Source organism: Poecilia reticulata, chromosome 9 (assembly GCF_904066995.2).
Source record: "Poecilia reticulata chromosome 9, P_reticulata-male-v2, whole genome shotgun sequence".
Classification (NCBI taxonomy): domain Eukaryota; kingdom Metazoa; phylum Chordata; class Actinopteri; order Cyprinodontiformes; family Poeciliidae; genus Poecilia; species Poecilia reticulata.
In genome coordinates this window covers 35,714,380-35,730,195 of record NC_088838.1, presented here as the reverse complement: position 1 = coordinate 35,730,195, position 15,816 = coordinate 35,714,380, and the positions used below count along the sequence as shown (strand labels likewise).

The window sequence follows — 15,816 nt, the reverse complement described above, 5'->3', positions numbered from 1 at the left end:
TAGAAATTAAATGGTGCAGCGGTTCTGACCCGGTGTGAAGAAGGAGCCGAGGTTCGATCCACATCACTTTATTGAGGTCACATGACACGCGGTTGGTGGGCGGAGTCAGAGTATCGATACGTTTATTATTAGAATGATCAGAGTGAGTCACTGAGCATGCTCAGACTAACAGCAACAACACGTCACGGCTAACCACACGCTACATGGAGCACCAGAACCACGACACAGAAAACAGACCATGATCCATCAGAACCACGCTGCTGCGCTCGGGCCGCTCAGAACCGGGTCATCAGAACTCAGTCAGAACTTTGGAGCAATAGATGGTGGTGGGGAGCGAAGAGGCGGAGCTTAGCCTCTAATGGTTTAAGATTGGTTCCTCTGCATCTGCTCTGATTGGCTGATGCTGTTTTCATGTTCAGAACCGATTAGGGAGCAGCAGCTGGGTCCAGAACCAAACTGGGTCGACCCAGAACCCGATCTTTGCAACGACCCAAGCAAACAGAACTGTGATCTAGAACCTGATGAAGCCCGGCTCCGTTCTGATGACTGGGTTCATTCAGTATTAGAACCAGTTTGAACCGGTTTACACCAACCGGAACCAGCTGGAACCAGTCTGGATGAGGGACCGATCACCACAGAACCGATTGGGTCAAACGTCACCGGATCAGCAGAACGTGATCAATGAGTGGCAGATCATCAATAATCGATAGACAATAAATAACCGATAAAACAACAATAAAAAAACTCAACAAATATCCGATAAATATCCGATAAATAACCGATAAATAACCGATAAATAACCGATAAATAACCGATAAATAGACGGCAAAGTAAACTTTACACTGTAAAGAAACGAAACGTCTCAGCTTTGTTCCGGAGGAACCAGGAAACTAAAATCCAGAACTGATCCCAGCCTGGAGATCCGGAGCGGAGTGAGGCATCTTGTTCTGTAGGACGTCTCTGCAGTTGTCCATGTCCACAGTGAGACAGACAGGTGGACAGCAGGTGGTTTATATTCATCACAACGAGCTACTAATGGTCACCAACATGAGGGGAGCGGATCACACACGGTTCAGGGGTCAGAGGTCATCGGGTCAGCCCTCCATGGACGACTGGGGGCTCTCTCCGTGGGCGGGGCTACCTTTACTGGGACGACTGGGACAGAGGACAGAGAGAGGACAGGTCAGCAGTGGGTCGGGACCAGCCCAGCAGGAAACCACCTGGAGTGGATCAGAACCAGAATCCCATCAAAAGGACGGCGGTGCCGACAAGCCCAGTCCAGATGGATCTGCAGAACCTGAAAGCTGATTGGACCGAACCCAACGGCGATGGCTGGAGACCCCAGGAACTACAGAGGACCGACATTGGACCCTTCCAGAACCTTCAGCAGAACTTTCTCACCGGGGGAGAGAAATCAACGTTCTGCTGGTTGCACTGGACCAACAGAACCAACAGAACCAGGAGCAGAACCGGCCGGGACGGCTCGGTGCTCGCTTGTGCTTCAGTGGTGGTGATTGGGTGGAATCAGGGGGCGGAGTCATGAGGCGGGGTATTTGGGTATTTGGGTATTAGGGCGGAGTCATGAGGCTGAGTCATGAGGCGGGGTATTTGGGTATTTGGGTATTTGGGTATTTGGGTATTTGGGCGGAGTCGGGCTGGTCTGGAGGGTTGGGATGGAGACGCAGTAGCTCTGTGACTGACGAAAACAAATGAACAGACGGACAGACAGCTACAGCAAAGTCACATGACTAACGATGATGCAGAGGAAGTGGGCGGGGTCACAGAGAAGAATCTGATTGGATGACTGGAGATGCAGAGACATCAAACAGACAGCTGACGTACCATTGGTGGAATCCTCACTGGTCACTGATTGAGATTCTGAAAGAATAACCATATATGGTCAATATGGGGGGGGGGGGGGGCACTGGTGGCATACTGACAGCTTCCTGTTTGCCTTATATGGTACTGGTAGAACACGATCACACAAACAGAGGACAGGAGGAGACGCACACCTGGACATGGACGGATGGACGGACGGATGGATGGATGTGATTAAAGGGGCGGGGCAAAAGAAAGACGTCTCTTTCTTCTTCTGTGGTGGTTGTTTGTGGATCGTGGTGTGTCGTTCTACAGCACCAAAAAGAGGAACAACTTCCTCTCTATGCGACCAATCAGATCAGTTTCTGAGCGGATCTGCGTCCTCATTGGTTCAGCAGACATTTTGAAAACAGGACAGGCTGCTGATGAACGCGCCATCACTCATTAAGGTCTGGGACACAGTTCAGACTTATTTCATGCACACGCACGTTTGTGGGGACTTTCCATTGACTTCCATTCATTTCTACAGTTAACCCCTTACATACCTAACCCCAACAAAAACTCTACTCACACCTTAGTCCTAAATCTGACCCCTGACCCAAAAACAGCATTTCCCCTTGTGGGACCAGGCTTTGGTCCCACAAGGAGCAGTGGGTCCCCACAATGCAGTATGTGTCAGGAAAATGGTCCCCACAAGGTATTACAAACACACACACACACACACACACACACACACACACACACACACACACACACACACACACACACACACACACACACACACACACACACACACACACACACCAGCAATACCCCCCATGTTGTCTAATGTTGGTTTCAGACACCTGTCCCCCCAATGTCTCCCTCCCCCATTCCTTCTTGTGTCCTTCATGTTGAAGGTTAAAGGTCGCAGGGTGTCCCACATTCTCCACATCCGCCCTTCGCCCCGCCCACATCGGGTTATATTTCCATAGACATAAGGATAGACGCCTCATGGCCGCTCTCGCCTACTGTCGCTGACCAGATCAGCATTCAGTATTCAAACGCGCCTCGAGGTCCCGGCCCCTGCTAGCCAACCTGCTAGCCAACCTGCTAGCCAACCTGCTAGCCAACCTGCTAGCTAACAATGGCGACTTTATCTGTCTAGTTGTCTGAATCTTAAAGAAAGGAGCGAAATGTTTTGCTGACACTGCAGATACAGAACAAGCCCCAAAGTTTCACAGGTCAGTAAAAGGTTTAAATCAAAAACTATGGAGGAGGAAGCAGGTCAGTTATGTTCCTGGACTTCAACACCCTGAGCTTGTTGTGCTGCGCGGTTCGGTGGTTCGGTTCCGTTTGTAAGGCGACCGACTCTGACGGCATCAGGCCAGCAGGTTTTTAACTTATGAACCCGCTGAGTTCATTTCAAGACAAAATGAACATCCAAAATGCTCTGTCCGCTATTGGATGTGCTGTTACTCGGTTGTCATGGCAACGGATCTGCGTGTAAAGCATACATTTGGTCCAAACTACCGTATTTTCCGCACTATGAGGCGCACTTTAAAACGTTTTTCATATATTCAGATTTGTAAAGAAGTGGTCCCAGAGTACTTTATATAGAGGCTATTTTATATCAGTGCGTTTGGCTAAACCGTCAGTGAAACAGTCACTGGGACTGACTGCTATGTATTCCTCAATATATAGTCCTACTATATATTGAGGAATACACCTTTCTGAACAGGTGAGGGCGCAAATCAGACGTTAAGACTTGAAACCATTCGGACCTAAAGAACCAGACATCAGTCTCTTCATCTCCTGAGGCTGATATGGTAACATTTATGATTAAGTTTCTTATTGCACTTTTAGTCGACTATATTGGTTTATTCGCTTATTTAATGTATAATAATATCGGCCAAAATTATACTAATGGTCATTTAAAGAACAAATCATACAAATAGATTAACAGTAAATACATAAATACTTCCTACTGAGTATATAACAATAATAATTATATAGCAGCAGAGCCTCCAGGTCAGACCTGCTGGACCGGTACCGCTGCTGGACCGGTACCGCTGCTGGACCGGTACCGCAGCTGGACTGGTACCGCTGCTGGACCGGTACCGGTACCGCTGGGCTCCAAGTTCTGCTCAGATCCAGGACTAACTGGATGTAAAGGGTCACCTTGTGTTATTTAACCAAGACTTTCTGTGTTCAGCCTTTTTTCTTGATTGGACCCTAAAGGTATCAACACAAATAAAGTTGTAATAAAATGAAATGAGCCACAGATGCATTCACACGGTGAGCTACATCTTATGGTTTCACCGTCATTTTTCAGGTTATTGAGGATAAATGTGGTTCAGATTCATCGTTTAAACATTAAAATCATAAAAACATCACGTTTGAAGCTTCTTGGTCTAAATACCTGAATCAGGTTTCAGGTGAGTTTTGACTCTTTGTAGTTTGTTTGTGTATTTTACACAAACTTTGACGCCATGTTCACTTGCATACATGCCGAGTTGAGCTAAAATATCTCGCTGGTTTCCCTGGCAGCGCCACCCGCCTGCTAATGTCACCAGAGAAACCAGTGGGTTTGATTGGACCAGTGGGGCTCCCCGTCCAGACGGTGGTCAGTCCCTCCCTGTGGTCATGTGACCCGTTTGAACAGCACAGAGACGCTTCGTTACGTAGCGAGGCTTCATCAACTAACGCTAACCTGTAGCGGTAGCTTGGAGGGGGCCCTGCACGGCTGCTGAGATCCCAACAACTTCTCCACCTGCAGAACCGGGCCGGCCCAGGTCCGACCGCACTCACCTGGGGACTCCAGGCGGAGGCGCTCTGTTGGGCCGTGAGGGGACAGACGGCGGCGGTCCTCCAGGATCGGGGGAAACCGCGGGGCGGGACGGAGCGGCGCGGCCCCCGGGGCGGGGCGGCCCGGGAGGGGCCCGGCGCTGGGGGGTCGGGCTGGACATGGGAGACCTGCGAGGACACTCAGAGGCTGAGAGACCGGCTCGCCGTCCCACAGAGACAGGAAGAGACGCTGCCGGCTTACCTGCGTCCAGACGGCATCCCTGTCACCTGCAGCCACGAGTCGTCCACAGGGGGAGGCGCTGCCGTGGTAACGGTGGACGTGCTGATGTCCCCGATGATGTTCAGAGCTTCTTTCAGAGCAAAGTACATTCGGAGCATCTCGTCCCGGTGCTGGGCCTGAGACAGGGACAGGGACAGAGACAGGGACAGAGTCAGAGACAGGGACAGAGACAGAGACAGGGACAGAGACAGGGACAGTCAGAGACAGGGACAGAGACAGGGACAGAGTCAGGGACAGGGACAGAGTCAGGGACAGAGTCAGGGACAGAGACAGAGTCAGGGACAGGGACAGGGACAGAGTCAGGGACAGGGACAGAGTCAGGGACAGGGACAGTCAGAGACAGAGAGAGGGACAGGGACAGAGACAGAGAGAGGGACAGGGACAGAGACAGAGTCAGGGACAGAGACAGAGTCAGAGTCAGGGACAGGGACAGGGACAGAGTCAGGGACAGGGACAGTCAGAGACAGAGAGAGGGACAGGGACAGAGACAGAGAGAGGGACAGGGACAGAGACAGAGTCAGGGACAGAGACAGAGTCAGAGACAGGGACAGAGACAGGGACAGAGTCAGAGACAGAGAGAGGGACAGGGACAGTCAGAGACGGGGACAGACTGGTGCTAAATTCACACTGACCCATGATAGATGCTAAACGTAATGCAGCTAGCTAGCTATCGACGTTGTTAGCAGATAGTTAGCATTAGCATCCACTGATAACTAGCTGCTAATATCAGGTGTAGCTTTAGCCTGACTGAAAATAACGTCTCCATGTCACAACAGACGATCTGTGCAACGATGGAGGTCGGTGCTCCGGTGCCAACTGCAGAAATACACCACTCAGTCAGAAACAACCAATCAGAGAGAGGGGGATGGTGTTCGCGCTGTCAGTCACCCTCGTGTTCACGCTGCCCAACTTTGGCCTGGTCTGCTGCACTGCAGCTGGTTCACCACAACAGAGCCTGACACAAATGCTAATGCTAGTTAACTTAGCGACTGATAACAGTGGATTCCTGTAGCTGTAGTTTGTTTGTCCACCATTAGTACATTTAGTAGCCTGTACCTGAGAATGATTGACAGCTCTAAGCCCCTCCTCTGGGCTCTAATTGGATGTTCTTGGGGCAGTTCTTCAGATCGAACTGTTCTCTGATTGTCACCATGGAGACACATCCTCCGATGTGGAAAAAACTTCTAATACGTTACTGCAGCTTTAAGGCCAACCACTACTTATGTAGGTATTCAACAGTTTGACCCCTGACGCCCCTCCCCCACCTGCTCCTGCGACTCCTCCATCAGGCTGTTCTGGTCTCCGCAGGAGTACAGGTGAGCCAGCAGGTCAGAGTGGATGAACTCCTTGGTCTGGGAAGCAGAGCGGACATCACATGACACTTTGTCCTGACTGCACCTGTCGGCGCCTGTCCAGGTGTGTGAGTCATACGTTGTTGACCATCAGGTGCATGATGGTCTTGGGGATCAGGTCCCTCACGGTCCGGTGGATGATGGACAGGTACGAGTCCACCAGATTGCGGACGATCTCCACCTGTCTCTCCAGCTGAGGGTCCATGCTGTGGATCTGTCCGTCAGAACTGGTCTCCTCTGCCTCCACCTGCCAAGACACACACACACACACTCCGCTCCAGAACCTCCAGAACCGGCCGGCCCGGCTCCATAACCCTCCACTCACCTTGTCCTTATCCTGCAGGGCAGAGACATTACAGACAGAGTGAGGACAGAGCTTAAAGCTGGCCCTGCAGTGAGGTGGAGCGCGGAGGCGGAGCCTACCACGCTGCGTTCAGGGTACACCCCGGCGCGCAGGAAAGACGCCTTCCAGCTGTCCACCTCCTCCTGGGACTCGCTGGCCAGCTCCAGCTGCCGGTAGTCCTTGTAGACGTTCCTGCGGGGACAGCGGAGGGGACGGGCTGAGAGTCCAGAACTGGGCCGAGGACAGAGAGGACGGGGTCAGAGGTCAACCTGTGCTCGGTGTTGAACAGGGCGAAGACGTGCTTGCTGGACATGAAGCTCTTCTCGATGTCCTTCAGCTTCAGGTTGTCCACCGGCAGCATGTACTTCTTCTCCTTCTCCTGCAGGGGGCGACAGTGCGACACATCAGGTCTGGTTCTGCTTGGAAACCAGGTCAGAACCGGCTCATCAGAAGCTCTGTCCTCAGAACCACCAACGGTCCTGGTTCTGGACCGGTACCGGCTGTTCAACGTCCATCTGAGGAAACCAGACCAAGACCGGTCCAGGTCAAAACCAGGATTGCTGCAGCCGGGTCAGTGTGACCGGACCAGAACCAGGTCTGTCTAGCAGCTGCCTGTAGAGGCTGCGGTTCTGGTTCTGGTACCTCGTCGTCCTTGTACCAGGACAGGGCCTCCGCCGTCAGGACAAACCAGTACTCCTTGGCTCCGCCCTTCATGATGCTGATGTTGTTGATGGTGAGCCAGCCCTTCCGGATCACCTGAACCACAGACATCAGGTACCATCAGAACCCAATCAGAACCGGACCAGAACCAACCGGTCCACTCACCATGATCTCATCCTGGTTCCCTGCAGCCTTCTTCTTGTTTATCTGGCTGCTCTTCTGCTGCGCGCTGACACACGCACACACACAAACACACACTCTGTGTTAGGGGAGACACAGCTTCAGCTCAGGTGGGTCACCTGACCCAAATACTCTGGCAGGTGGACCCAACAGAACCGGATGTGTTCCTCTGGTTCTGATCAGTTCAAGGATCTTACTTTGCGAAGCCGATAAAATCCTCGTGGTTGGTATTAACGTAGGCCAGCTCGATGTCGATCAGCAGAATCACCTGGGGGACGCAGCAGAGACAGCCGTTATCTGAAGGTCCCTAGAGACACGCAAGAGTCCTTAGAGACACCTGAAGGTCCCTAGAGACACCTGAAGGTCCCTAGAGACACCTGAAGGTCCCTAGAGACACCTGAAGGTCCCTAGAGACACCTGAAGGTCCATAGAGACACCTGAAGGTCCCTAGAGACACCTGAAGGTCCATAGAGACACCTGAAGGTCCCTAGAGACACCTGAAGGTCCCTAGAGACACCTTAAGGTCCCTAGAGACACGCGAGAGTCCTTAGAGACACCTGAAGGTCCCTAGAGACACCTGAAGGTCCATAGAGACACCTGAAGGTCCCTAGATACACCTCAGAGTCCATAGGGACACCTGAAGGTCCTTAGAGACACCCAAGAGTCCCTAGAGACACCTGAAGGTCCCTAGAGACACCTGAAGGTCCCTAGAGACACCTGAAGGTCCCTAGAGACACCTCAAGGTCCCTAGAGACACCTGAAGGTCCATAGAGACACCTGAAGGTCCCTAGATACACCTCAGAGTCCATAGGGACACCTGAAGGTCCTTAGAGACACCCAAGAGTCCCTAGAGACACCTGAAGGTCCCTAGACACACCTCAGAGTCCAAAGAGACACCTGAAGGTCCCTAGATACACCTGAAGGTCCTTAGAGACACCCAAGAGTCCCTAGAGACACCTGAAGGTCCCTAGAGACACGCGAGAGTCCTTAGAGACACCTGAAGGTCCCTAGAGACACCTGAAGGTCCCTAGATACACCTCAGAGTCCATAGGGACACCTGAAGGTCCTTAGAGACACCCAAGAGTCCCTAGAGACACCTGAAGGTCCCTAGAGACAGGTGGACATAGTAGAACTCACCTGGTCTTTGGTGCGACTCTCTCTGTCTCTGATGTGCTGAGTGACGATTCTTTCCATTTCCTCTCTGAGCATTGGATACTGCGCCAGCTGCAGACAGAAAGGAGGAAGTAAGAAGTAGGGTACTAACCCTGTAGTACCCCGTAGTACCTTGCTGGTGCCCTGTAGTACACCACAGTAACTCTATAGTACCCCGTAGTACCTTGCTGGTGCCCTGTAGTACACCACAGTAACTCTATAGTACCCTGTAGTACCCCGTAGTACCTTGCTGGTGCCTTGTAGTACACCACAGTAACTCTATAGTACCCTGTAGTACCCCGTAGTACCTTGCTGGTGCCCTGTAGTACACCACAGTAACTCTATAGTACCCTGTAGTACCCCGTAGTACCTTGCTGGTGCCCTGTAGTACACCACAGTAACCCTATAGTACCCTGTAGTACCTTGCTGGTGCCCTGTAGTACACCACAGTAACTCTATAGTACCCTGTAGTACCCCGTAGTACCTTGCTGGTGCCCTGTAGTACACCACAGTAACTCTATAGTACCCTGTAGTACCCCGTAGTACCTTGCTGGTGCCCTGTAGTACACCACAGTAACCCTATAGTACCCTGTAGTACCTTGCTGGTGCCCTGTAGTACACCACAGTAACTCTATAGTACCCAGTAGTACCCCGTAGTACCTTGCTGGTGCCCTGTAGTACACCACAGTAACTCTATAGTACCCTGTAGTACCCCGTAGTACCTTGCTGGTGCCCTGTAGTACACCACAGTAACTCTATAGTACCCTGTAGTACCCCGTAGTACCTTGCTGGTGCACTGCCTCACGGTGTTGACCAGCTCGCTGATCACCAGGTCGACACACTTCTGGCAGGGTTCTTTGATCTGGGCGATCTGCCGCTTGACGATGGTCTCGAAGGCCATGTCCGGCGTGAACAGACCCGTCCTGAGGACCAGCGTATCTCATCAGCACCAAGCTCTCACCTGTCCTTAAGCACACCTGTTGGCCCGGTGCCAGGCGTGACCTCACCTGATCCCATGGATGTTCTTGATGGCGTAGCTGATCTCCTTACGTAGAGTTTTCTCATCGCCCTCCAGCTGCAGTGGAGACACCTGTTACCTGGTACAACTAGTTACCTGGTTCACCTGGTTACCTATGTGAGAAGTTACCTTGACCAGTTCGAAGGGGAAGCGCTCGTGGAAGACGCGGTTGATCTTGGCTCCTCCTGAAAGCTCATAAGTTTCCACCTGATCTCCAGAACCTTCGATCCGTTTCTCAAAGTCCACCGCAAACTGCTGCACCATTCTGAGACACACAGAACACTAGGACAACTGGTTCTAACCGGTTCTGACTGGTTCTAACCGGTTCTGACTGGTTCTAACCGGTTCTGACTGGTTCTAACGGATTCTAGCTGGTTCTAACCGGTTCTGACTGGTTCTAACCGGTTCTGACTGGTTCTAACCGATTCTGACGGGTTATAACCGGTTCTGACTGGTTCTAACCGGTTCTGACTGGTTCTAACGGATTCTAACTGGTTCTAACCGGTTCTGACTGGTTCTAACCGGTTCTGACAGGTTATAACGGATTCTAACTGGTTCTAACCGGTTCTGACTGGTTCTAACCGGTTCTGACTGGTTCTAACGGATTCTAACTGGTTCTAACCGGTTCTGACGGGTTATAACCGGTTCTGACAGGTTCTAACGGATTCTAACTGGTTCTAACCGGTTCTGACTGGTTCTAACCGGTTCTGACTGGTTATAACGGATTCTAACTGGTTATAACGGATTCTAACTGGTTCTAACCGGTTCTGACGGGTTATAACCGGTTCTGACTGGTTCTAACCGGTTCTGACTGGTTCTAACGGATTCTAACTGGTTCTAACCGGTTCTGACTGGTTCTAACCGGTTCTGACAGGTTCTAACGGATTCTAACTGGTTCTAACCGGTTCTGACTGGTTCTAACCGGTTCTGACTGGTTATAACGGATTCTAACTGGTTATAACGGATTCTAACTGGTTCTAACGGATTCTAACTGGTTCTAACCGGTTCTGACGGGTTATAACTGGTTCTGACTGGTTCTAACCGGTTCTGACTGGTTCTAACCGGTTCTGACTGGTTCTAGCGGATTCTAACTGGTTCTAACCGGTTCTGACGGGTTATAACTGGTTCTGACTGGTTATAACGGATTCTAACTGGTTCTAACCGGTTCTGACTGGTTCTACTTGGTTCTAACCGGTTCTGACTGGTTATAACCGGTTCTAACTGGTTCTAACCGGTTCTGACTGGTTCTACTTGGTTCTAACCGGTTCTGACTGGTTCTAACAGGTTCTGACGGGTTATAACCGATTCTAACTGGTTCTAACCGGTTCTGACTGGTTCTACTTGGTTCTAACCGGTTCTGACTGGTTATAACCGGTTCTGACTGGTTCTAACCGGTTCTGACTGGTTATAACGGATTCTAACTGGTTCTAACCGGTTCTGACTGGTTCTACTTGGTTCTAACCGGTTCTGACTGGTTCTAACCGGTTCTGACTGGTTCTACTTGGTTCTAACCGGTTCTGACTGGTTCTAACAGGTTCTGACGGGTTATAACCGATTCTAACTGGTTCTAACCGGTTCTGACTGGTTCTAACAGGTTCTGACGGGTTATAACCGATTCTAGCTGGTTCTAACCAGTTCTGACTGGTTCTGACTGGTTCTGAGTGCTGATGTATGTGTGGTTCTGTTCAGGTTCTGGTACTGACTGGAGCAGGGCCTTGGTCTTGCGGCTCGGGTCATCGGGCCTGAAGTTCTTGTACTCCTCCACCTCCTTCTCGATGGACAGCAGCTGGCTCTGCAGCTTGCTCCGTAACCCTGGCAACGTGTCCCGGATGTGGTTGGTCAGTTGCTGGGAGACAGAAAATGCTTGGTAACCAGAGCAGGAAGTGGTTTTAAGGTGTGGTGAGTTATGCAGGTCTGATGGTCAGTGGACCGGCAGGCGGTGGACCACATGATGGACCAACGATTAAATAGAACCTGCTGGAACCTTGGACTGGACCCCAGATGAAGTGCAGCTGACCCGCAGTGGCGTGGCCTGCTCACCTGGTTCAGGACCTTCTGCAGGTAGGCGGTGCCCATCCGGTCGGCCAGGTGACGGTAAGACGGATGGGACAGGAAGAACTTCCTCTCGGCCTGCAGAGCGGCGGTGATGTCCTTCTTCCCATCGATGTCCTTCTGACTGCGGTTCACCACCCCGATGTAACCTGCACCACAACACGTCCCTTAGTGTCCCACAGTGGACACCTGGACTCTGAGTGGACAACTTTGTTGGTGATGACAGAAAGCTGTTAGCCAATCAGCAGCCACGTCATGTCATACCTCTGCGCAGCGGCAGCAGCTTGTTCTCCAGGATGTCCCTGGCGTCCGTCCCTTCGTCCATCAGGTCCAGCTTGGTGATGACGCCAATGGTCCTCAGACCTGCAACACACGGACACACCTTCACTTCCTGTCTCTGCCCCCAGGCAGGAAGGGAGCGGAGCTGCGGCTGGACCTTGAGGGTCAACCTCCTTGGCGATCTTCAGGGCGTCGGAGTTGGCGAGGTCAGAGTTGGCGGGGGACACGGCCAGCAGGAGACAGTTGTCCTTGGTGACGAACTGCATGAGCATGTCTCTGATCTGATGCTCGATGTCGGCCGGCTGGTCGCCGACCGGGACCTTGGTCATGCCGGGGAGGTCCACCAGCGTCAGGTTCAGCACTGCACACAGGACAGGTGGACACAGGACAGGCGGACACAGGACAAGCGGACACAGGACAGGTGGACAGGTGAGTTACCGTTGGGGGAGTATACCCTCAGGTTGATGGGCACCGGACTGATTCCCTTGTTGTGTCCCGTCGCTCGGTCCGTCTCCGCCTCGATCTCCTGACGAACTTCATCGAAGTCGATGAACTTCTTCCCCTTACAGTGGAGGAACTCTGCATATTCTGATCAATAATCATCGGATCAATAATCATCGGATCAATAATCATCGGATCAATAATCATCGGATCAATAATCATCGGATCAATAATGTTTCCGCTGCAGGCCATCTCACCTGTTGGACAGTTGATGAGCTGGAGCACCAGGGGGCGCCGCGTCACGATTCCTGATCCGCGAGGGAGGAAGTCCCTGAGCACAGGGGGAGGAGCTTATTGAGGTCATGTGACTTTAAGGATTGCAGGTCAAATCCAGCAGCCGGTCCTTGGCTCCGCTGATGTCTGCTTCCTGTTTGCAATGCGTCACTTCCACGCTAAGAAGCTAACAGGAAGTCACTGCACTGTAAACAGGCGCCGATCGAAACGAGGCGCCGCTAACGCTAAGTATTTGGAGGCTTCTCTCACTTCCATCCATCTTCTAACAGCCTCAGTGGGTCAGGAGGAGCTGCTGCCTCTCCAGCTAACGTGCCGGACGAGAGGCGGGGTCACCTGGATGGGTCACCTGGATGGGTCACCTGGACGGGTCGCCAGTCTGTCGCTGGGCAACACAGAGACACACTCACACCTAGGGGCAACTTAGACAGACCAATCAACCTGACAGTCATGATTCTGGACTGTGGGAGGAAACCGGAGTACCTGGAGAAAACCCACCATGCAGGGAGAACATGGAGACTCCATGCAGAAAGACCGGGAATCGAACCCAGAGCCTTCTGGCTGCAAGGCAGCAGCTCTACCCACTGCACCACTGTGCAGCCCCCTTCTCTCACTTCCTCTGCAGATAAAACTACAGACTCCATCTGCGCTCTGATTGGCTGCACGCAGAAACACACACACACACACACACACACACACACACACACACACACACACACACACACACACACACACACACACACACACACACACATGCGCACACACACACACACACACACACACACACACACACACACACACACACACACACACACACACACACGTCGTGCTGTCAGGTGACTCTGACTGAAGCCCCTCCAGAGTCATGTGACCAGCAGCAGCCAATAAGAGGAGAGATGGAGGCAGCGCTGAAATAATCAGCCAATCAGGCTCGAGCTTCCAGCAGGAATTAAACTACAGACCTGACATCTGGACCCGACCGGAACCACTTCTGGTCCAGCCTCATCTTTGAGTCTGTAGTTCTGCAGAGTCAGAACCAGACCTGCTACTGGTTCTGGTGTCAGAGATACAAATGGACCGGTCGGTACCAACCAGATCCTGCCGTCCTCTGCCAGAACCACAGAATGTTCTGGTTCTGCTCTGTCCTAGAAATCAAGAACCCAGTAAAACCGTCCGGAACCAGAACGTCTCATGGAACCAGGAGGACCCAGAGGGACCCAAAAGAACCAGGGGGACCCAAAGGAACCAGAGGGACCCAAAAGAACCGGAGGGACCCAAAAGAACCAGGGGGACCCAAAAGAACCAGGGGGACCCAAAGGAACCAGGGGGACCCAAAGGAACCAGAGGGACCCAAAAGAACCAGGGGGACCCAAAAGAACCAGGGGGACCCAAAAGAACCAGGGGGACCCAAAGGAACCAGAGGGACCCAAAAGAACCGGAGGGACCCAAAAGAACCAGGGGGACCCAAAAGAACCAGGGGGACCCAAAGGAACCAGGGGGACCCAAAGGAACCAGAGGGACCCAAAAGAACCAGGGGGACCCAAAAGAACCAGGGGGACCCAAAGGAACCAGGGGGACCCAAAGGAACCAGAGGGACCCAAAAGAACCGGAGGGACCCAAAAGAACCAGGGGGACCCAAAAGAACCAGGGGGACCCAAAGGAACCAGAGGGACCCAAAAGAACCGGAGGGACCCAAAAGAACCAGGGGGACCCAAAAGAACCAGGGGGACCCAAAGGAACCAGGGGGACCCAAAGGAACCAGAGGGACCCAAAAGAACCAGGGGGACCCAAAGGAACCAGGGGGACCCAAAGGAACCAGAGGGAACCCAAAAGAACCAGGGGGACCCAAAAGAACCAGGGGGACCCAAAAGAACCAGGGGGACCCAAAAGAACCAGAGGGACCCAAAGGAACCAGGGGGACCCAAAAGAACCAGGGGGACCCAAAAGAACCAGGGGGACCCAAAAGAACCAGGGGAACCCAAAAGAACCAGGGGGACCCAAAAGAACCAGGGGGCCCCAAAAGAACCAGAGGGACCCAAAGGAACCAGGGGGACCCAAAAGAACCAGGGGGACCCAAAAGAACCGGAGGGACCCAAAGGAACCAGGGGGACCCTAAGGGACCAGAGGGACCCAAAAGAACCAGGGGGACCCAAAAGAACCAGGGGGACCCAAAAGAACCAGGGGGACCCAAAAGAACCAGGGGGACCCTAAGGGACCAGAGGGACCCAAAAGAACCAGGGGGACCCAAAAGAACCAGGGGGACCCAAAAGAACCAGAGGGACCCAAAAGAACCAGGGGAACCCAAAAGAACCAGAGGGACCCAAAAGAACCAGGGGAACCCAAAGGGACCAGAGGGAACTCAAAAGAACCAGGGGGACCCAAAAGAACCGGAGGGACCCAAAGGAACCAGGGGGACCCTAAGGGACCAGAGGGACCCAAAAGAACCAGGGGGACCCAAAAGAACCAGGGGGACCCAAAAGAACCAGAGGGACCCTAAGGGACCAGAGGGACCCAAAAGAACCAGAGGGACCCAAAAGAACCAGGGGGACTGCTTGGCTCCAAAACAGTTCTTTTGGTTCTTTTGGGGGCCCCATGTGGCTCCAGGCGGCCCGCTTCCAACTGGAACCGGTTCTGCAGAACCCTGGCAGCCAGAGTCCCGTGGCTCTGTTCGGCGGCCTGCGGTTCGGTTCGGCTGGCCCGGTTCTTACTTGCCCACGAAGTTCTCCAGCACCGAGCTCTTGCCGGCGCTCTGGCCGCCCACCACGGCGATCTGCGGCAGGTCCAGGTTGGCGTTCTGGCCGATGGAGGCGAAGGCGTCCTGCATGCGGTTCACCAGCGGGATCAGGTCCTCCATGCCCCGGTTCCCCATGGCGGCGGCTCGGTTCGGTCCGGTTCCGGAGGTTCGGTGGAGGGATGCTGAGGATGCTGCTGTGACCTTCAACTCCTCCTCCTCTTCCTCCTCGACGCTCCGCCGCTGCAGGGAGGAACCGCGCACACATCCGGGACACCTCTTCACAATAAAAGCCCCGACACGCTTTCTATTTAAGAAAGGCCCACATCCGGTGACGTCACAGGTTGATTTGCGTTGGAACAGAACTTAATGTAATAAACTCTGAGGGAAATAAATAAATTCACATTTATTGACTTTATTCCATGTTTTCCG

At 52.8% G+C, this 15,816-nt stretch overlaps 1 protein-coding gene across 2 annotated transcripts; it reads right to left on the bottom strand.

The window, feature by feature from the left end:
• Nucleotides 1-52: 52 nt before the first annotated feature.
• On the bottom strand, nt 53-15,665 carry LOC103460405 (dynamin-1-like). 2 transcript variants are annotated; one of them, XM_081611096.1, is made up of 23 exons: nt 15,362-15,665; nt 12,620-12,693; nt 12,360-12,509; nt 12,079-12,282; nt 11,907-12,005; nt 11,631-11,791; nt 11,294-11,436; nt 9,720-9,855; nt 9,580-9,647; nt 9,357-9,495; nt 8,558-8,644; nt 7,618-7,688; nt 7,406-7,469; nt 7,223-7,336; nt 6,850-6,959; nt 6,661-6,772; nt 6,563-6,574; nt 6,317-6,484; nt 6,151-6,237; nt 4,847-5,001; nt 4,609-4,773; nt 1,843-1,878; nt 53-1,155 (listed from the first exon to the last, which is right to left on the bottom strand). In XM_081611096.1, exons 1-22 carry the CDS (start codon nt 15,520-15,522, stop codon nt 1,857-1,859), a joined length of 2,502 nt encoding a protein of 833 aa, XP_081467222.1. In that variant the 5' UTR covers nt 15,523-15,665; the 3' UTR covers nt 53-1,155; nt 1,843-1,856. The 2 variants fall into 2 exon arrangements, with proteins under 2 accessions (XP_081467222.1, XP_081467221.1); XM_081611095.1 differs by lacking the exon at nt 1,843-1,878.
• Between the last annotated feature and the right edge of the window lie 151 nt (nt 15,666-15,816).